This window comes from Rousettus aegyptiacus, unplaced genomic scaffold (genome assembly GCF_014176215.1).
Source record: "Rousettus aegyptiacus isolate mRouAeg1 unplaced genomic scaffold, mRouAeg1.p scaffold_m13_p_3, whole genome shotgun sequence".
NCBI classification, from domain to species: Eukaryota; Metazoa; Chordata; class Mammalia; order Chiroptera; family Pteropodidae; genus Rousettus; species Rousettus aegyptiacus.
The window spans coordinates 108268977-108291340 of record NW_023416306.1 but is presented as its reverse complement, the minus strand read 5'-3'; the positions used below and the strand labels follow the sequence as shown (position 1 = coordinate 108291340).

Here is a 22364-nt window from a genome sequence, read left to right as displayed (position 1 = left end):
TCTCTTCAGAGAGATAGGTGGCTAGAATATTAAATAATTGAGAAAATTATTCATTTGTAAAAATAAAGAAAGCGATACACACTGCACTGACGTATTGACAGAAATTTAGAGAGTCTATGTGAAATGCTTTGCTCTAATATGTTTAGCATAATAGAAATTTCAAGATTTGGTGGTGGGTGTTGAAAAAGCAGCACCAATAGGAATAAGTAACTTTAACATTGTGATTAATTTTAAGTCATCCTTGAGCCCAATCAAAATTGTGGTTATAAAACCTGGCCAAATTTCTCAAATCACTTGCATTCAATGATCAATACATGATTGTGGAATATAATAGAATTGACACAAAATTTACATCTGGAGATATACATGATTTCTATGTGTGAACTGGGGAATGATTCCCAGTCCCACATAACAGGGCAGGAGTGGCTAATTTAGGGACATTACAGTGGACAGTCTGATCATCTAAGACTCCAAAATACCCACAGAAATCCATATGCTAACACTGTAGTCTCTTAAAAGCATTTTTAATCTCTTTATTTCTTAGAGTATAAATGGCTGGATTTAGGAGAGGAGTGATGACTGCATAAAATACAGCCAGAAACTTGTCCACCCAGGTGATACTAAGTGGCCACAGATAGATGAAGATGCAAGGCCCAAAGAATAGCACCACCACTGTGATGTGAGCAGTACAAGTGGAGAGAGCCTTGGATGTCCCATCCTTTGAGTGAAGGCAGACAGTAAACAGAATATGAGAGTAGGAGATCAGCAACAGAATGAAGCAGATGGTTGCCAGTACTCCACTGTCAGCATTTATCAGCATTTCTAGAATATAGGTATCCATGCAAGCTAGCTTTATCACCAATGGAATGTCACAGAAAAAGCTATCCAATTCCCTGGGTCCACAGAAGGGCAGATTTATAATCATAGAAAGTTGGCTTATCGAATGCACAAAGCCAATGATCCACGATGTCATTACTAACCCGATGCATGTTCGTCTGTTCATGATGCTGGCGTAATGGAGTGGCTTGCAGATGGCCACATAACGGTCATAGGCCATTGACACAAGTAGCACCATTTCACCTCCTCCGAAGAAATGTCCAAAGAAAACCTGACACATGCAGCCTCCAAAGGAGATGGTCTTTTTTTCCTTGAGAAAGTCTGTAATCATTTTAGGGGTAGTGACTGAGGAAAGGCAGAAATCAATGAAGGAAAGATTGGCTAACAGGAAGTACATAGGGGAGTGGAGATGAAGGTCTGAGATAATTAGGAGCACAATGGAGATGTTGCCTAAAATAGTGATCAAATAAAGCAGAGAAAAAATCACTAGGAGGAAGGCCTGAAGCTCCCATGAATCACAAAGCCCAAGAATAATAAATTCAGACACCACAGACTGGTTAACTTCTTCCATTTTGTCCAGTTTACTGTAAATTCATCTGAAAACAAAACATGAAATTAGATTTTCTGAAATAAACAGTATGTGAGTCTAGAGGATTTCTTACACATTGCTGATAAATGTGTATACCGATATAATCACTTTGGATATAATTTAGCCTCATCTTGTAAAGTTCAACAGTCACACATTCTATGATGCAACAATTCATTCCCATTTACACAACCTAAATTCTTGCATATGTATATAAAGAGAAATGTATAATAATGTCCATAAGCAGAACAATGGAATATTATTCAAAACCATGGCAAATAAAGTACAACTATATAAAATGACATAAATGTATCTTAGTAAAATATAACAATGAAAGGAAAAAAAAATCTTATATGGATTCACTCAACATAATTTTTATAAGGTTAAAAGCAGTAAAAAATTAACTGTATAGTTTTCTGGATCTTGTATAAAATGTTACAGCTATCTACACAAAAATATATAAGATGTAAGACATAACCTTAAGTATGGGAAGGCCGATGGTCAGCATAAAGATGAGCACATAAGCAATTGGATGTTATTATCAATATTTAGATCTGTATCAAGTTATGATTTCATAACTACAGTTTTATTAGTAAACAAACAAATATAAAATGGGCTTGGGGAAATGGTGATAGTATGTTATGAATCAAGGCTTATGGATCAATTAAATGCTGTCAACTTGAAATAATGTAACTTTTTTTAATATGACATTTTATTAAGGGATTGTATGGTAGAAAAATAGGTTATATAAATTTGAAAAACTGAAATAATATTTAGCACATTATTAAGAGTTAATGAATTTTTCATTAATGAATAAATAAATGAATCAGTTTAAAAAAGAAATATTAATACTAGCTTGCCAAAATGATAAATCTTTTTCACCAACAAAAATAGTTAACTCCCTACACTACAAGAGCAGATAAACTAATTAAGGAGACAATGATTAATGATCAGTGAAAGAATAAATGTTTCAGACTTAAAGGATAAATCATGAGCGTGGGAAGAAATTTTTTTTCTGTTCATGAAACTCGAGCTTTTGTAAACTGTAAGAAATTACTCAATGCCTGAAGTATACCTTAGCCGCAGTGAATCCTGAGGTTGTGTCTTGACTATCGAACGCTAAAGTATATTTGAAACCCGCGGCAGACATGATCTAAGACCACAGAATACACAACCTGGTGTTAAGCATCTGATTCAAAACAAGATGACTTCAGAGAAAATAAAATCTGGGAATTTCTGCATGGACTAAAATGATCCAAAGTCTGTGATTAACTCTAGGAGAGAAACTATCCATCAAATTACTTGCGGAAAAGATTTTTTTATTTGTGAGAAAGTTCCTGGGCCCTGAGCCTATGGCTAGACATTTTCAGAGTTAGGTAAATCCCCCCATTTCTAACATGTGTATAGAAAGTTACTTCCATTCAGTTTCATATGTCTTAACCTGAGAAGCCATGTTTTTGAAATATATATTCTCTCAAACACTCTTTGGCAGATGACTTTCTATTGTGCTAGTGGAGTAAATATCATACACAAACAGATTGGATTTGTTATCAATGAGTCATAGAAACTTAAATTTGTTTTTAAACTAGCTATTTTTAAAATTTAAATTAATTACTTATAAAATCTAACAATCTTATTAAGGTGGAAAGTAAATCTATATTGCCCATCTCTCTCTCTTTCTCTGTCTGTCTGTCTCTTTTACTTTTTTTCTTTCTCATTACAGTTTTTCTCACTTTCTTTTTTCTCCACCTCTTCCTCTCTCTTCTTTGCACAATTACTGGACCTTAAGGGCTTTGCTACAATGCATCAATTATCTCTAAGTGCCATTAATAATTCTTGATGACAGAACTTCATGGTACTTTATCAAAGCTGAGAAGAGCTACATAGTTTTTCTTTTCATTTTCTATACAACTTGGGCATGTACTTTTCATCACTGTTTCATAAGCATGACAACAATCATACTTATTTTACTGCTTGAAAAACCAAGTCAGCACAAGCTAAATGCCCAAAATAACACAGTTAACAGAGGACTTATTCGAGATAGGTTCTAGAAAGAATGTTGGTTTAGAGATGAGTTTAGTTTGACTGAGAAGAAAGAGGATTACTATGCATCAAGAAAAAATAATAAAACTCTTTCTAAGAATTAGTGTTCTATGAAAAGTTTATTGACATAAGAAGAAATATGAATGCCCAATAGCTGTATGAAGTATATTCTCTGTATCTATAATAATTCTGTTATTGCTCTTGGTGCTAGTTGGTTCAGGTTTTTCTCTAATTTAGTCTGGCCTTATCCTCATTTGCCTATAATTGAAGTTGTTGCTGATGTTGTTGTTTAAATTCATTGGAGTGATCAGATATAGAAGAGGCTTTTTTGTTTTTCCTACTATGGTTGACAAGAATTTGTTGACTATTTTCTCACTTAACACATATTTACTTTATCACTTCTGGATGTTTTAAATGAAGAAGAAATAGATTTTAGATGCCATAGGTTATACCAAAGAAGTAAAAGCCTGTATGTACTTTCTCACCTACCACTGCTTTAAAAGTTGCTAATATCATTTTAGTCAAATTACAAAAGCAAAATTTACTGCTAATGTAATTATATTAATATTCATATTAATAATGCCATTATAATTCATTTTAAGCATGTCTTAAGTGGGAGAGCTGAATCTCCAGATTCAAGAATATAAGTGTAAAATCAAATAACTTAAAGCATAACTCACTAAAGATAATCAAAACTTAAGAAAATAAAAAAGGAAAAAAAGAAAATAAGACAATTTACATTTTTCCTTTTTGAGCTGTAATCTCTGCGTCATGTGGAAATTAAGTCTCTCTTCTCTGCGTATTCCTGTGTCCGTCTCTCTGAATACATCCCCTGTGCTAGAAACTAGCACTCACACTGTCTAACTTAATTTTCATAATAGCCCATGAAATACGTCTTATTATTCTGAGGTAGTAACCTCATTTCAGTGTAACCTGTTTGAAGACTCGGAGCTGAGAAACAATGTGGCTGGGATGCACAACCAGTGTTTTCTAACTCCAGTCCTTCTGTGGTACCATTCTGCGTCTCATACTGTTCAGTTCCAAGAGCTTAATTCCATTTTCATTGTAACTGTTGACTGTAATAGCTTTTAAGAGATTTCCGTCCATATATTCTATTAGGTTTCTTTCCAAACTAAATTATGAAGAATCACTTTTCTCCAAGTTTGCAAGTTTCTGCTAATTATAGTCATATATCTGTGCCTGGAACAGTCTCTTAATCTAGGAAAACTGTAGACCCTGGTGATTGTAGCACTGTGAGATCATAAATACTTCCTCAGCCAGGACATTTAGAGTGCTGTGAGAATATATAGAAAGCATATCTTTTGATGCTGTAGAAAACCCAGAAGTCCCAAGATGTAGCTGGGGAATAAATTCTGGGTATTTTTGGAATCTATGCAGCAATTCCAAACCATCCCAATTAGTAGTAGAATAACATGGTACTAAAACTATGTCTTAAATTTGATATAGGAAAGAAATTAAGGGAGAAGTTAAGAAATTTACAGAGTATAGATTGGATCTTCTTACCGGAGAGACATCAGATTTGACCTTTTTTTTTTTTTTTTTTCTTCAAGAATACAGCATTATCCATCTTCTAACTAGAATCTGAAATAAAATCGTATTGTAGCAAACCACACCATTTTCGTTGGTTTCCAGTGTTCATGGGAGAGTGTGAGGCATATATTCATCACAGAGAGTAGCCTCTGGGGTAGGAAACTTTTAACCAAGCCATATTATGTTCATTTGGGACCTCTTAATTTCTGAGTTTCTCTGAATTGAGAGTATCACCTGAAAGTGTGCTTTTTGTCAAAGACAGATCTGGTGAGTACAATTACGTAAGTGGCGATGATGGAAATTAAGCACAGTTTTAAGACAATTCTTCAGTTAACTTTTTGAAAAAGAAAAACTACTTCAGAACTAAGTTGTCATTTCTAGTCCCAGCAGAAGCCAGGGTGACTTGTGTACCTAAGTAGGGGATGACTGGCAGAGGGAGATGAGCTAGTCACTGATGTTCTCCGACTGTGCCTATGACGGAGCATCTCGCCTTGAACTGCTTGTTTTTTAGGGTTTTAATGGAGAGTAGAAAAATATTTTAAAGTCTCAAAAATTTCTGTGATTACTTGAGCAATGTTCTAGATTTAAGATCTAGTAAAAAGCAGCATTATTAATACTTTTCTAAGTAACAAAACAATAATGGAAACCTACCTTTTATTTGTAATACTTATGAAGTATTCTGTAAATACAGTTTTAATCAATTCCAACACTTTACAGGGTATTTGCCCTCTCCTATTACTTTTTTTTACCAGAAAAAAATAATTTGTCTACATTTTGGTGGTTACTGTTTCAGTTTCCTTTCAATGTAATTACATCATTACATGTGCACATATCTGCATATATATTTGAAGGAGTCTTGTTTACTTTTGAATATATAGGATATAGAAAGGTACTTTAAATGCCAACTTACTTAAAATCAATTTCTGATTAAATATCTTTTATTCAGTGGTTAGTGGCTTTTAGGGAAATAAAGAAACCACGATTAAAAATAGAAACTTATATAGATTAAAAGTTAAAGGAATAGAAAAAGAAAAACTATGCTAATATGTTATTATTTTACTAAACTGGTGAATTAATTTACTATTGCCGCTGTAAAAAATTACCACATTCTTAGTGACTTAAATTGGCAAATATTTATCATCTTATAATTCTGTAAGTCAGAAGCCTGATCCAGATATCACTGGGCTAAATTCATAGTGTCAGCAGAGTTACGTTTCTTTCTGGAGGCTTTAGGAGAGAAACCATTTCCTTGGCTTTGCAATTAAACCGAAAGAAAGCAGGAAGAGTGAAAAAAATATATAAGTAAATATTAATATATCACAAGAAAGTAAATTTTAACTCAGCCATATCAATAATAATCCTATTAAATGAAAATATTTTATTTTTTACAACTATTATCTTGTACATATGTGTGCGTATATATATATATATATATATATATATATATATATATACTCCATAACACATCATACTATTTTTTTGTACAGTCAATATTCAATATATACTTATTTATATCTATCAACTTATTTAACAATCTACTTGTGCTTGTTTTTTATTCCTTCTTTCAAATTAGTGTTCCCCTCCAGGATTATTTTCTCTTACCTGAAGACCTATTAATATTTGTTTAGTGCAACTTCTTAGGCAACAGATTCGCTTATTTTTGTGTTTCTGAAATGTATTTATTTTACCTTCATTTAAAGACTATGTTTTAATCTCATGTAGACTTTTAGATTGGTATTATTTTCTTTCAGCACATTAAATATGTCACTCCATTTTCCTCTGGCTTCCACGTTTCTGTTTAAAAAATGTTATCAGTCCTGTGGTTGTTCCTTTCAAATCAACACATGGTTCCTCACCCAAGATGCTTCTAAGATTTTCTCTTTATCTCTTATTTTTATCTTTCTTACATAGATGTGTTTGGGTCTTTTATCAGTCTTTATTCTGCTTGTGGTACACAGAGTTTTTATATATATGGACCAGTGTCTTTTATTAGTTTGTAAACCTTCTTGGGAACTATCTTTTCAAATATTGCATTTCTCCCATTCTCCCTTTTCCCTATGCTACTTGGACTTCAATCACAAATCTGTTAAACATTTTTATTGTACCTCACCTATCTCTAATGTCCCTTTCTATATTTTCCATTCTTTCCTATTTGCATTTTAATTTGAGTATTATCTATTGAGTTAAACTCCAGTTCACTCTTTAGTCTTCTCCAGCGTTTCATTTGATTTTATACTCATCTAATAAATTATGATTTAATTTTTTATAGATTCCAATTCTCTGTTCAAATCCTTTACTTTTCATAACCTGTTTACTACACTTTTCTTTTATTATAATTATAATGTTATTTTTATTTGTTTTCATAGTCTGGATAGTCTCTGCTTATATTTTAGTTATGTTTTTTCCTTATTTTTTGATAAAATATTTCTATCTTTAGGCATTTCTAGTAATTTTCTATTAAGTTATGGACATTTTTATTCAAAATTTTAAATTATATAGGCTTCCCCAAAAGAAGTCTCATCAATCTCACTATTAGATCAATGTAATTAATCTAATGGGTCTCAGCTGGGGCTAATTTGCCCTTTATAGGGCATTAGGCAAAACACGGGGTACTTTTAGTTGTTACAACGGAGGAGATTAGACTAAAACTTAGTAGAATTCAGGAATTCTGCAAAACAATCTGTAGTACACAAGAACTCTCCCTTCCCCACCCCTCTGACACAACGAAAATTGTATGGCCACAGATGTCAATAACACCAAGGTTGAGAAACCCTGCCTCAATCCAAACAGGTGTTTTGTTGGTTTTAAGCTGAGCCTTCATAAGATTCAGTCTATCTCTGGTTCATCCATAGACCTCCAGTATTAAAACTTAACTGTGATGTCCTGATGTATTCTCAGGACTTCTGATTTACTTACATAAAATTTAAATTTAAAGATGATGGAAGTGAGCATAGAGACAACAGAACATAAGTCTTCCCTTTTGTGTGGGGATATCTAGTAGTACTAGAGTGGCTCTGGAGTATTTTCCTGATGATAGGCCATGTTTCAAGTGCTGTAATCCTTGAACCAGCAGTCAAAAAATGACTTCTCTATTCCTGAGCTTCATCATTGCTTGAGGACAGTAACTCTCTATATACACCAATTTTTTGATAATGTTTTGGAATTTATTACTGGTTGCCACACCAAAGGATACTCTTATAGACCTTTCCATGATTTTATAAACACATAATGTCTTATACTACCCTCATTAAAAAAATACCCATAATAATTTAGATATTTATAACCAAATAATGTCAGACACATAAATACTTAACATCATTGCATTTAGGGTAAAAAGATTTTTGAATACACTAAATTTCTATGATTAAAAAATGACAAGTATGAATAAGCACAAAAGTCTTCAAAACTTTAAAATACAAAGTTGAATAGTTTCACGACAGTTTCCCATGGAAAAGAACAACTTTCTTTTCCTCCTTCCACCAGATTAGGAAAGAATAACAAGGTCTTTCAGAATCCATAAAAAGTATTTAACAGCATGATACTTTCTACTAAATGACATATTACTACACAAATCCTTTATTCAGAATCTTGAGGATCGTGTCTTAAATCTACTAGAAAACATTAGATAGTTATTCTTGCTTAATGCCTTTGGTGACCTCCCTTTGAAATTTAAATAAATTAAACTTCTTACCATCACTTAAAATACAAGATTTACCTGGAACGACCTGTCCAATTAAATTCTTGTCACTCTCACACTCAACTATGCTACAGATACTCTATTCCTCTTTATGGTCTTCAGATGTACCAAGCTCATAGATCTTTGTGTCTTCGTATCAGTCATCCTCTCTGCCTAGAATTTTCTGTCATCAGGTAATTGCTTGGTGGATTATTAAAGTCTTGTTATCAACTAAATACCACCCAATAAGACCTTGTCTAACAATAAAAAATAAAGTAACTATATCTCTCAGTCAAACCCTACGATAACATTATTTTTGTTTTGTATCAGATTAATATTTTCCAGATATTACAATGTTTTCTTTTTCAGTTTAATAATTTAGCCTGTCTTTCTCCATTTGAATGTAACCCCAGGAGATCTGAAATCTTACCTGTCTCACTTATATACATAGGATGCTCCCTAAAAATTACAAGGATTTAATAAATATAGTATTTGCTAAATGACTGACTGATTCAGTACGTTAATGAATAAATAAATTAATTTCAACTGGACTTTCTTTTTTCTTGCTATTCTCATTCTTTTATTTAATTCAACAAACCATGTGCTCATTCAATAACTTCCTCATTGATGTTTTCACTTCCTGGTTGAGAAGTGTATAAATCTCAGAATTCAATAAGGAAAGATCACTGTGTGAAAAAGAGAAACCACTTTGTCAGCTGGGAAGGCTCTGAAGGGGCGAGTGTAGATGAAGATGGCAGGTCCAAACATTAGAAACACAATGATAATGTGTGTGGTGCATGTGGAGAGAGCCTTGTTCTTGCCTTCAGAGTATCGCCCCTTTATACAGCACAGGATGACTGCATAGAAGGCCAGAAGCCCCAAGAAGCACAGGAGGGTGAGAAGTCCACTGTTAGAAACCATCAGGAGCTCCACCACAAAAGTGTCTGTGCAGGCCTGTTTGATGACCTGTGGCACGTCACAGAAGAAGTTATCCAGCTGGTTTGGGCTACAGAAGAGCAAGCAGAGAATAAGGGCCACTTGTACAATGGAATGAGCAAAGCTCCCAGGCCACAGAGTCAACAGTAAGACATAGCAGGCTCTAGGGTTCATGACAGTTGAATAGTGTAAAGAACGACATATGGCGATGTAGCAGTCAAAGGCCATCACAACATGCAGGAACATCACTCCTACTCCAAGGAAGTGCAAGAAAAAGAGCTGAGTGATGCGGCCCCTGTAGGAGATTACCTTCTTCTCAGAGAGGAAGTCCACCAGCATCCTGGGAGCCACAATGAAGGAGCAGGATGCATCCAGGAAGGCAGGCCAGGTTGCCCAGAAAGAAGTAGAGGGTGGCTGTGAGACCAGGGTCTGATCTGATGGTGAGGATGATGAGGAAATTTCCAGGGAGCATGATGAGGTAGAATATTGAGACTAGCACAAAGACCAAAAGCTGAGCATCTTGAGACTTGGTTAGACCAAGGAGGCTGAATTCTGTCACCACTGTGCTGTTCTTTCTCTCCATCACTCTCCTCTGCAGAATAACAAGCAAAAATATTATGTTATACTATTTTGTAGACTATATGCAGACATCAAAGTAAAAGAGATTTAAGACTTTCATCTATTGCATAATTCTTCTCCAGATAAAAACATTTGTGACACCTAATATTGTCTAGCTGAAAACAACTTATACCTCATAACTCTCTTGTTTTGAGTTAACTTTTCTGCTCTTCATTTTCCCAATTCTCCTAAGACACTGTTCTTATTGCTGTACTGTTATTCTCATTTAGGTGCTTCTATATAATTCTGCTCCCGTAGGACTCTGGGCTACTTTGCGTGAGGTTTATTAGAAATTTCTGGATTAAAACAAAACTTAGCCATTGTCAAAATTGTCAGTTTTTGTTTCATTTGATTTTTGTTGTTGTTGAAGGTGTTGGTGGTGGTGCACTTTCTCTAAAGCTTAGATTAGTTGCTGGATTTTGGTTCCTTCTCTTCATTCTCACAGAGCAAAGTGCTTTTGCAGGTGGTTCTTTACTTCATCTCACGTAGAATGCCTAGCTCCTGGCTGGTAGCTATATGCCTTGTTTTCTGAATTTGTACCTTCTTAGTTCCCACCATGTTGTTCTGCTTTGGCCCCCTCATACACCTTTACTCCACACTGGTCATTAGGATCTTAAGCAAGAGACCTACACTTCACGTAACTTAGATTATTGCCCAGTTACATCCCTCATTGTGTCCCAATCCTGCATTCAAAATATTAATTACTACCATTCTGGTCTTATTTGCTTACCATATATTCATATCCTACTTCTTCTTCAGATCTCATAATGATAGCTAAATGATATTCTTCCCAGAAATGTTTTAATCTAATATAAAATTTATGAGAATATGTAAAATATTTGACTATCTCGATTAATAAAATCAAAGCATACCAGAACTCGAAGTGGCCATGTAGAACATATAGAAATATACTAAATAAACAAATGAGAAAAACAAAGAAATTGCAGTTAAGATTCTTAAATTTGCAGAGTTTTTTGTTCCCATTAGCAAGTGTTTGGGGGGAAAAAAAGCGTATATTCTTCATACATAATAATAAATTGTTAATTAGTGCCCCATCAGTTGGTATTTTATTTATGAACTTAAATAAATAATCATAATATTGTTTGTGTAAATACTTCTCTTTTTTTCAGGCAATAATCTGATCTAACTAAGAATTCTATTCATGTTGGAGACATCCAGAATTAAGGCTTAGGCTATATAGTAGTTTCCAAAGGGAATGTGTTCAGTCCAGGGATGCACAAAATAATTCATTAGTGTGCATAAAAATAGTGGACCTTCTCTACATATTATTATAAATTATACCTTAAAAGTTTTTTATATTTATGATTTTTTCCTAATTTTTATATTACTATAATTGTGGAAACATTTTGTAAATAAATACACATATACGTTGTGATATCTGTGCATGTTTGACTGTTGGAATGAATGATATAAAAACTGAAAAAAGCTAATTACAAAACACTATAATGTAACATATAACAATATTTCCCTTGATTTTCAATTACACGTAATACTTGTTTTTCAAAAGTGCTGTGGATACAATGTAATCCAATTTAGCAATAAGAAGGAATGAAGTACTAATACATGCTACAATACAGAAGAACCTCAAAAACATTATGCCATGAGAAAATTTATTTCATCGTAGGTAATATTATATATTATAGAGAAAGGCATGTGTGTTTTAATGAGTGTATCTCAGATTGACTTGTGCTACTTTTCTAAAGAAGGCATCCAGTGATGGTGAAAATTCTATAAGAATGGAACTTGACAGACAAGATTATACTCCTGGCTTCACCCATGATAGTTGTTTCTTGGGATTATGTTACAAACTTTCTCAGATGGTTCCCGGTCTGAAAAATTGGAAACGTATTTCTTTATTTCAGAAAAATTTTTGAGTGTCTATTATTTAGAAGGTCTAATTGTATAGGTGGATGAGCGATTTGGCACTGACTATGATACCCAAGGTTCTTGGTCTCAGGTATTTGACATTCTAGTGGAAGGAGTCCGTCAAAGACCAAAGAAAATAGGCAGAAAAAAAAAGAGAAAGGGAATGAAAGACTATTGACAGAGACATGATGAAGAACGAATGGAGACAAGTAGGGTGTTCGTTTAGACTGAGAATTAGAAAAGTGCTTTCTGGGGAGGTAATATTTAAGCTGGATTCTGAATAACTAAACAGATGTAGCCATGGGGAGACATGAGGGAAGGGCATTTTGGGGGGCAGCAGAAGGAGCAAGGTAAAAGACCATGGAGGAGGAATGAGTTGGTGTATTGAGCAACAGAGCAGAGACCATGGTGGAGAGTGAGTGGTGGGCAAATGAAGGGAAAGCATAAGCAATGTCAAAGAGGCAGACAGATGTTGCTCAGGACATGGCATTTCATCATTATTCTAAGTGTGTAATTATAATGGGAACTTCCATAATCTGAAGGTTATTCTGGCTACTGTGTAGCAAGTGTGAAAGCAAGGAGAACAGTTTGGCGATTTTACCATACTATGCGCAAGAGGTGTTGAGAACCTAGCCTGGGGGAGGGTGGGAGAATGAGGTGGTAGTAGAAGGAATAAAGAACTTGACTTGTATTTTGATAGTAGAGATGTTTGGAGTCATTGATAGACATGATGTCTGAGAAGAGAAATCAGGAATAACTCAAGATTTTACATGGAGTAGCTATGAATAGTACTGTAATTTGATAGCATGGTAATAGCTCACACAAGATGAGATGAGTGATAGGAAAAAACCCATGTCGTTTTAAACACACAATTAATTTTTGCATAGGAAATATGTTTGCATAATTAAACATTCTTTTTAAAAGTAAAGGATTTACTCGTTGAGAAATCTTCCCATCACAGTCCCCCCACCATAATCCATGCTATAAGACAGGAAACTATTAATTTCTTGGGTAGATTTCAAAACTGTGACTATATAAGTAAATATTTATGTCCTTTCTTTTTTCCCCCTTTCAAACATATATTTGTAGGAAACTGACAAGAAAAAATTCTGAGATGTTTTAAATATAATTACGGTGGCTGAAGAATGAGAGAAAGAAACAAAGCAGTTGGCCTGTTAGTAGACTGTGGCCAGCTGACAAAAGACTGCTCAGTTCCTGAATGGGTGAGACTTTAATCAACATCCAGGCCTCTAGTTGCAGACCACTAGAGGGCACTGCATCATGCCGCGTGGGTGCATGAACTTTCAGAACTGCTGCCTGTAACCAATCACAAGTAGAAAGTATTTCTTCCTTACAAATGTTGCTCTTATCACAGAACTGCCCCCCTTATTTGTAGCAAATGCAAATTCTCTTAAAATAACGTTACTTACATCTTTCTTCCCCAAAACACAATATATGAAAAGCGCTCCTCAACTCCGGGATGGTGGACAACCTTCTCCTAATGGTGCTGCTGGTAGTTCAGAGTTTATGCCCCAGGATTTAGTCCTTTATGGCCAATAAACCCTTTCTTTCAAAAAAGCTTTCAGCTATGGAAGTTTTTTGTTTAATGATGTCATACACAATATCTCGCATCTCACTTTTCACTTTCAGTGTATCTTGAAGAATTTTCCATGTTAATGCTTGAAGAATTTCTTAGCTCAGAATGTGGCCACTTATTAACTGATAATAAATTACCAACACTGCTACTTCAGTCATGTCTTCCACGATTCAGGCTGGCTGATTGCTTTCTAAAATTCCAGAAGTCTTCTTTTCTTTCTTATATTTTAGTTCATATATCCATGTTATTTTGAAATTAATACTTCATTACTCTGCGATTATGTTTATTCTTATTTAATCCTGGCAGTAAAATTTTAAAAAATTATTTCTTTGTAGTCATAATACACCGGCATTTGAGGATCATATCAGTCTCTTCCCTAGTGACTTAATCCTAGTTGTATGAAATTTGGAGTGACAAATAAGTAGAAGTCTAGTTTGCTTACATTTGGAGATATGATATTAAGACAAAAGTAGAATAACATGATGAAAGCAGAATCCATCATTTTATTTTATATATATATATATATGCACACATATATAATACATATATATATATGTAAAATCATTCTTTCTTTTCTCTTTTTTTATTAGATGAATGTTTGATCCCATGGAGAAGTCAATTGCTTTAATCTTTCCAGGTAAAGAGAAGCAATTCAATATTCAGAAATCAACTCAAAACCAGTCTTCAAGTTCTTCAAATAAAAGTTACAGTGTTGAGGAAGTAAGTACATCAATTCAACATGGGAGAGAATTCAATATAAAAGAAAGAGCTTTATCCACCATTATTCCACATTGGACTGAGAGATGAAAACTAAGTTCTCAATGAATAATTAGATATTTTTAGATAAATAGAACCTCTGGGATTCTTCTTGTTAGTCATTCATCTTTATGTATGTAAAATTGTGACAGGAATCTATTTCCCTCAAACGCTTGATGCATTACCTGTCAAATAAGAAGACTAAGCTCTATCTAGTCATATGATATGACATTTCTTTGGTGACTATGTTCTGTTTAAACTGAGAGTATATATAAAAAAATAGATTACGAGTGAAATGTTTTAAACTACATTTTAATTTAGGAAACATGGTTATTTACTGAGGTCTTAATGCCAGAGAAAAGGGAAGAATTAGGTAATAAATAGTTTACTAGTGAATTAGATTTACTCTGCTAAAAAGAAAGCTAGTTGAAAAATATTATTAATTATAGTACATTGCTAGCTAAATTTTAACATATGAGGGACAAGTAGACACAAATGTAAGACTCAAAAATGCAAATGATAAAATATAAAACGCACAAAAAAATAACAAGACATCTATTAGGTCCAGCCGACCTAGAATTCCTTTCCCTGAGGTCTACTTTTACCTTGGAGAATGTAATTAGACATTGGCTATGAAAACATATAGCTGGCTAGAAACTGCCAGGGGAGAGAAAAAAATGAGTTGCTAGTAAAGAAACAAAGCAAGATATTGCTGGAAAATAATTAACATCATTTCTACAATATGCCAGAAAGTTTTCTTTTGTGGACAGTACTGTTGAAAGGAAACCCTCCCAAATACTATTTCAAACCACTTTGTTATATTTGTTAATTTTTTACCTATCTGTTTTCAATTGTGTTTATTATATGAGAAATAATTTATAGATGTTAAGATGAACAAATCTTAAATGTATAGATTGAAATTATTTTTCTTTATGTGTGCTTGTGTGCACTTACCAAATTAAAAAAAAATATTTCTCTCATATCGAAAATATCCCTTGGGCCCCTTGCAATAAATATTCGGCATCAGAACTAATGATTACTTTCATTTTTATCACTAGACATTAGTTTTGTCTATTCTAAAATTTCATTTAAATAAAATTTCACTCTTTGGTTTTGATGTCTTCTGCCTAACACAACAATGTTTTAAAAATGCATCTATGTTGTTTCATGTACTAGGTTAAGATTTTAAAAAATTTGTTACTGAGTAGTAATCTACCGTATGAATGTAGTCTAGTCCCATTTTGGTGTCTACTTCTCAGGTGACCTAAATTAACATAATTGGTACTGGAAGAGGTCTGAGAAAACAGGTGATAAACAGGGATTTGTGTCTGTTTTGCTCACCACCTGCTGGGCAAATGGGACCCCATTGCAAGTAGCAGAGGGGAGACAGAGAGGCCTTGGCATAATACAGATGCCTGAGTGCTAAAACTTTTACTGGTGCTGATCTGGGAAAAGCAACACTGCTGCAGGTGAATGAGTCAGTTATTACAGAGATAAGGGGGAGAAACATTCCTACAAATCGCAGAGTTTGTTTATTGCTAACTTGTGTTGGTGTCCATGTGTGAGGGGCAGGTTTCCTGTGTGAATGTGTCCTGAAGCCTTACCTGCTTCTGTGATTCTGATTTTGCATTCTCCTAGGGCGCAGGAGCCTTTCAATTAGTTTCTGATTTTTCACAAATGTAATTTGTCTATGAATTATTGCAGAATTGACGAGTTTGTGAGGGGAAGGAGGAATTCCTGATCTGTCATGTTGCTGATGTCACTCTTAGCACCAAGCATCAAAGCATGCTGTAATGTGGTTAATCTTGAAAACACTAGGCTAGAGAAGAGAAGCCAGTCACAAAAGACTGGCTTCTCTCCCCCCCCCCCCCCCCCCCCCCCCACACCCACACCTTGTTCCCCTTGGCCCAGACCTAGACAGTCATTAACTGACTCTCTGCCCCTTAGGATTTTCCTAGTGTGAACATATTTAATACAAAATGACTCATGCATATGTGCTCTTTTGTCACTCATTTCTTTCACATAGCCTAATGGTTTTAAGATTTATGCATATTGTAGCATATGTCAGTACTTGATTCCTTTTTATTGCCAAATAATATTCTATTATATGGATATACCACATCTTGTTTATTCATTCATCAGTTGGTGAACATTTGGGCTGTTTTAATTTTTTTTTGACTGTCATGATTAAAGTTTCTATAACTGTATGTGTACAACTTTTTTACTTGGATATACATTTTCATTTTTTTGTGAGTGTACATATTTGGAGTGAAATGGGTAGGTCACCTGGTAACTCTATGGTTAATATTTTGAGAAACTGCCAAAATTCTCTCCAAAATAGTTGTACCAATTTTCATTCCACCATCAAAATATGAGGGTTCTACTTGTTCCTCATTATTTTAGAATTTTGACTTACTCATATATTCTGGACACAAGTCCCTTACCAGAAACATGATTTCTAAATATTTTCTTCCATTCTGTGCACTATCTTTTTGCTTTCTCCTGACTTTCATTTATGCTGGGGTTATAGTTTGTTTACCTTGTGATTTTCTTTTATGTGTAAGCTTTTGTTTCTAAAAGCTTTCTTGAGAATCTAGGATAGTCTGTTTTCAGGGAGCATGTTTTTTTTAATGAATATTTGTGTCTACTTTTGCCAAATGCCTCAGTCAACACTCTTAAGTAGCAACTTAAAAGGAAATTCTGACCCTGATGTGATGGAACAGACAAAGAATGAGATGACATGGCAAAATCTTGTTAGGGAATCAAGGATCAAGAATCTCCAAGAATCAACTTGAGATAGATATACATTTTTGTCTGCTTCTTCTAGGCAGGCTTTATTTTTAATTTTCTCTTCTTTTTTAAATTAAATTTATTCGGGGTGACATTGGTTAATAAATTTATATAGGTTTCAAGCATACAATTTAATGATACATCATCCATATACCGCATTGCATGTTCACCACCCAAAGTCAAATCTTCCATCACCATCTATTTGACCCCATTTATCTTTATCTACTTCCTGTCTCTCTTTCCCTTGGATAACCACGAAACTGTTGTCTGTGCCTTTGAGGTTTTATTTGTCTTGTTTGTTTGTTGCTTTCAGTTTTTATATCCCACATATGACTGAAATCATATGATTCTCAACTTTTTCTGTCTGGCTTACTTTGCTTAGCATGATAATCTGGAGATCCATTCAAGTTGTCAAAAATGACAGTATTTCATCTCTGCTTATGGTTGAGTAATAATCTATTGTATGTATGTACTACATCTTCTTTAACCATAATTGTATCTCTCAGCATGGCCTCCCATTTGTCTCCTTCCCTGTTCAGGCTCAAAGACCAGTCCACAGAGCTCCCCCAAATGTGTAGGATCTATAGGCGATGATATTTGATAGATGCATTTGGAGTGGACAATGGTTTGGTGCTGGTTTATGTTTCTGGAATAAAGTTCAAACTTCACAGTGGGCCTCTGGCATGATTTTTTACTCTCTTTTAACATATTGAATTGATTAAAAGTTCTTTTAAACAATCCTAACACTTTAAGATGTTTTGTAACCAGAGGGGTTCAGGATCTTGTGTGTGCTGTACATAAAACATTTTGTCAATAGGAGTACAATTTCATCCACCACTTGATATATGTTACCTTATAAATGGTTATGATTCTTTTAATAAAAGGTGTGATATAATGTAAATGATGACTTTTGTTTACCGCATAGAAATAGAGTCAAATATAATTTCTTTTAGCAAATGTTTTCTTCTGTTTGCCTCAAATTCTTCATGTTAATTCTCTTAAATGTATGAGCACCCTGCGTCTTTGTGTACTCTTATCTTTTTAACAGGCATCTCACAATAGAGGTTCATGTATTTCTTAGTTGTAGAGTTGAGTGATATTCTGCTAGAATATAATTATTTCATCTTTTTAAATTCATTCAATAGGTATGTATGAGTATGTGTATCAATATCTGTGCTAGTTACTAAAGATATATGACCTTAGAGCTTAATTACAAAGCTGATGTTAACTATAATTACACAAGTAACTACTACCAAACTTTGTGCAAAAGATGGAAATTGCAGCATGTTACAAATGAGTTAAATAATGAAATTTGGCCAAGTACATATAGGAAAGGTGTTCTAAAATGTAATATTTTACCTGGGTCCTATCCTCTAAGAGGGAGTTGGCAGGGTGACGAGGTGATAGAAGATCACTCCTAGTGAAGGAAACAGCCTGGAAGCAGTTCTAAGTTAAGAAGATGCTGATGGTTTGGAGAACTTGAAAGAAAGTCAATGCGACTCTAACATTATGAAAAAGTGTAGATTAGAGCAACATTCCAGGGAAGGTCATATTATGTAGTGTTTGAAAGTCCAGTTAAGGGTACGCACCTAAGTCTTCATACCATGAAATAATTTTAGTCAAGGAAGAAACATTGAAAATTGTAGTTTAATGACATCACTTGGGTGCTCATAGAGAATGCATTGAATGGAGGGAAAAAGTTATGTGGTGGCTTAGGATCGATTACAAAGCTATTGCCTACAGCATGCGAGAAACATTTTGTCTTGAATCGAGAGAGAATATTTAAGATTAACCAACAATGAATATGAGATTCCCAATTCAGTATGCATGGCTCTCCTCCTCAAAACTCACGAGCGAATCATATCTAGCTTGTAATTGTTAAATTGTATATAATTATATATCTAATCCCTATATGTAAGTAAAAATTAAAAGCCTAAAAGAAGCAAATTGAACTGTAGTTTTACATAAAGCACTTGGAAAAAAAGTTACATGGTATATTACTTAAAACCAAAAAGTATGCTTCTACTTTTATTTATGAAGGTTTGAAAGTCAACTGTGCATACTTATAACATATCTGGGAGTGTTTGGTTTCTAGGCTGCTCTTTGTAATTGTATTGAAATTGTCCTTTCATTGCTTTTTCCTCTGTGGTATCGTATATTCATTCTGGTGTCTTATATGCACTATACTGTCAGATTTAATCATTTATTCTTATTCTTTGCCTCATTGGTTCAAGTGATAACAATCATAATTATCCCATTGTTGTTAACATTATTTCAATCATGACTTGTATTAGTACCTCATTTCATGAAAGTATAAGTTTATGAATGTCATTAACAACCGATATCTATTAAAATCACCTCTCATAGTATTTACCACATATTTTTTCATATTTATTTCTTCACCAGTAAGTATATATTCAATGTCTATGCAAAAGCATGCAATGATTTCACGTGTTCGTTTTGCTGTAGGCCACTAATTATCATTATGTCTTATATTAGAACTGTGAATTAAAAAGATTTTATTATTAAATTTTTCGGCACTGATTATGATGTTAACCTAAGAGTGAAGCATAATATATAATGTGTTTAAATTCTTTTAGCATAGTATTTGAAAGTCGTGTTAATTACATAGTGCTAAAATCTAGAAGTTTTGTGTGGAGCTAACATGTAGGAACCGTAATTTTCTCATAGCTTCTTGCATTTTCTGATTTCTTAGGGTGTAAATAATAGGATTCAGCAAGGGTGTGATAGCAGTGTAAAATACAGAAAGGATTTTATTCCCTGAAAAGCTACTGAATGGCCAGGCGTAGATAAATATACAAGGTCCAAAGGACAGAGTGACTACAACGATGTGTGCAGACAATGTGGACAGAGCCTTGGAGAGCCCTCCGGATGATCTTTGCCGTACAGTGACCAGGATGACAGTGTAGGAGATAAGCAGGAGGATGAAACAGATAAGTGAGAGCAGCCCACTGTCGGGAATGACAAATAATTCCAGGGTATATGTTTCAATACAAGCAAGCTTAATCACAAGAGGAAGGTCACAAAATATACTGTCTATGACATTGGGGCCACAGAAAGGCAAGTTCACAGTTAATACCATCTGGCTCATGGTGTGTATAAAACCAATTATCCATGAAAGTATCACAAACCCATTCAGCAGCCTGTGGCTCATGATTGTCCCATAGTGCAGGGGTTTACATATGGCTACATATCTGTCAAAGGCCATGGCTATCAAAAGAGTCATCTCGGCACCCCCAAAGAAGTGCACAAAGAACATCTGGGCCATGCAGCCCCATATGGAGATGGCCTTGTGTTCGGTGAGCAAGTTGGTGATCATCTTGGGTGTGGTGACAGTGGAGAGGCACAAGTCAAAAAAAGAGAGGTTTCCAAGGAGGAAGTACATGGGAGAATGAAGGGTGGAGCTAAATATTACTGTGACCATAATGAGAGTGTTTCCCAACACAGTAGCACTGTAGACCAAGGAGAATGTCACAAAGAAGAAAATCTGAAGTTTCCATTGTTCTGAGAATCCTAGTAAAATAAACTCAGTCACTACAGATCCATTTTTAAGATCCATTTACTCAACTCAGCAAAGTCCCAGAACTTCTTTTATGCAAAGAGAATAAAAAAAAAATGAAGTCACAGTTAGCACCAATGTTTTTCTATTTCCATTTGATGAATAATAGTTGGTGATATGAGAGCATATCATCTAAAATATATCAGCACATCACTGTTTATAATGTGAGATTATTTTATGGGTCACATCACTTTGAAACAGTTTTCTTAGAGTTATGAAGTAATTAAAGGACATTTGAAGGAGTGGAAGTTTCATTTTCTAGTGTTTTATTCTACCAGGTGATATTCTTTTATCAATTGATCTTGACTTTGTCACTAATTTTCTCATTAGACAAATTAGATAAGTAGTTAAATTAGTATTTATTTTCCTTTAATTTATTATTATTATTTTCTGTACCTGTCCATCCTTGAGATTGTTACCACAATGTGTAAGAATTGTAGAATTGGAAAGATAAAGGAATAGTATTGTCCAATATCTCAGAGGTATTTTACAGTTGTCATTCTATGGGTCAAAAATAAATGAATAAACAAACAATTGTACACACACATAAAATTAGGTACTAACTTACGCATGGAAGAGGGTCTTCAAATTCATTAAAAATAATTTTGCTTTTTAGTTTCTTTTGTGTATACTGAGAATTTCAGAAAACATGGGCTTAGCCTCAGATCTTTTTAAGCTTGTTTTCTCAAGTGCTTGTATTACAGTTGTTCACATTGAGGTGTGTGTGTGTTGTGTGCAAATGTACGTATGTGGTGGTTTAGAAATAAATAGTGAAATGATTCAACCCTGACATATAGATTTTGCTTTGGTTGTACTCTATCATTCTAAATCGTCTTTATTCAGCCTTTTTGACATTGTTCATAGGACCTAGAGTGATCAGAAATAATCAATAACAATTAAGTGATTTATTATGTGCTAAGCTCTGTTCTGATTGTTTTACATACATTAATGCATTTAATGCTCATAACAATTGGAAGTATTATTATTGTTATCCTCATTTTACAAAAATGGAAACTATTGCATAGAAGTATTTAATGACTTGCTCATGGTTACACAGCTAACAAGGATCAAAGCTGGTATCAAGCTCAGTCAATCTCACCCGAGAATCTGGGTTCATACCAATATACCAAATCGGCTCAAAAAATAAAAGGAATGTGTATTTATGGTCGAGTTATTAAGTATTGATTGGATTCATATGTTCCATGTAAATTCCTTAGGATATGTTTTAACAAGTATGTTGGAATCTTTCTATATTTTAATTAACTTCACTGTTGTTCCTATAGATTATATATATTTCTGTGCCTCTAAAAAGTTTACATTCTAGGGGTGGTTTTATAGAGTAGTGGTTAGCATGTGTGCTTTACACATAGAAGGTCCTGGATTTGAGCCCCAGTGGAGCCACATTCTATACCCTAGGTGTGCCAGGACCCAGGTGCTCTCAGCGCAGGGTTTGTGCCACAAGCATATGTGAGGAGACGCCCCACCTTCAGAGATCCAGTTCTTAAGG

At 34.2% G+C, this 22364-nt stretch overlaps 3 protein-coding genes across 3 annotated transcripts; all 3 read right to left on the bottom strand.

Annotated features, from left to right (window-relative positions):
- Positions 1 to 496: 496 nt before the first annotated feature.
- On the bottom strand, positions 497 to 1411 carry LOC107517945 (olfactory receptor 4K3-like). Its single transcript, XM_016159144.2, has one exon. It carries the CDS (start codon positions 1406 to 1408, stop codon positions 497 to 499), a length of 912 nt encoding a protein of 303 aa, XP_016014630.2. The 5' UTR covers positions 1409 to 1411.
- A 7871-nt stretch (positions 1412 to 9282) lies between these two features.
- On the bottom strand, positions 9283 to 10212 carry LOC107510428 (olfactory receptor 4N5-like). Its single transcript, XM_036218109.1, is given in 3 exon segments — positions 9283 to 9368; positions 9371 to 10013; positions 10015 to 10212. Coding segments are annotated over 3 exon segments (927 nt in total).
- Positions 10213 to 19918: 9706 nt separating this feature from the next.
- LOC107517930 (olfactory receptor 4L1-like) lies at positions 19919 to 20857 on the bottom strand. The gene has a single exon (XM_016159123.2). It carries the CDS (start codon positions 20855 to 20857, stop codon positions 19919 to 19921), a length of 939 nt encoding a protein of 312 aa, XP_016014609.2.
- Positions 20858 to 22364: the final 1507 nt, after the last annotated feature.

Coding starts and splice junctions, on each gene's coding strand:
- LOC107517930 (XM_016159123.2), bottom strand. CDS start 20,857: ATGGATCTTAAAAATGGATCTGTAGTGACTGAGTTTATTTTACTAGGA.
- LOC107517945 (XM_016159144.2), bottom strand. CDS start 1,408: ATGGAAGAAGTTAACCAGTCTGTGGTGTCTGAATTTATTATTCTTGGG.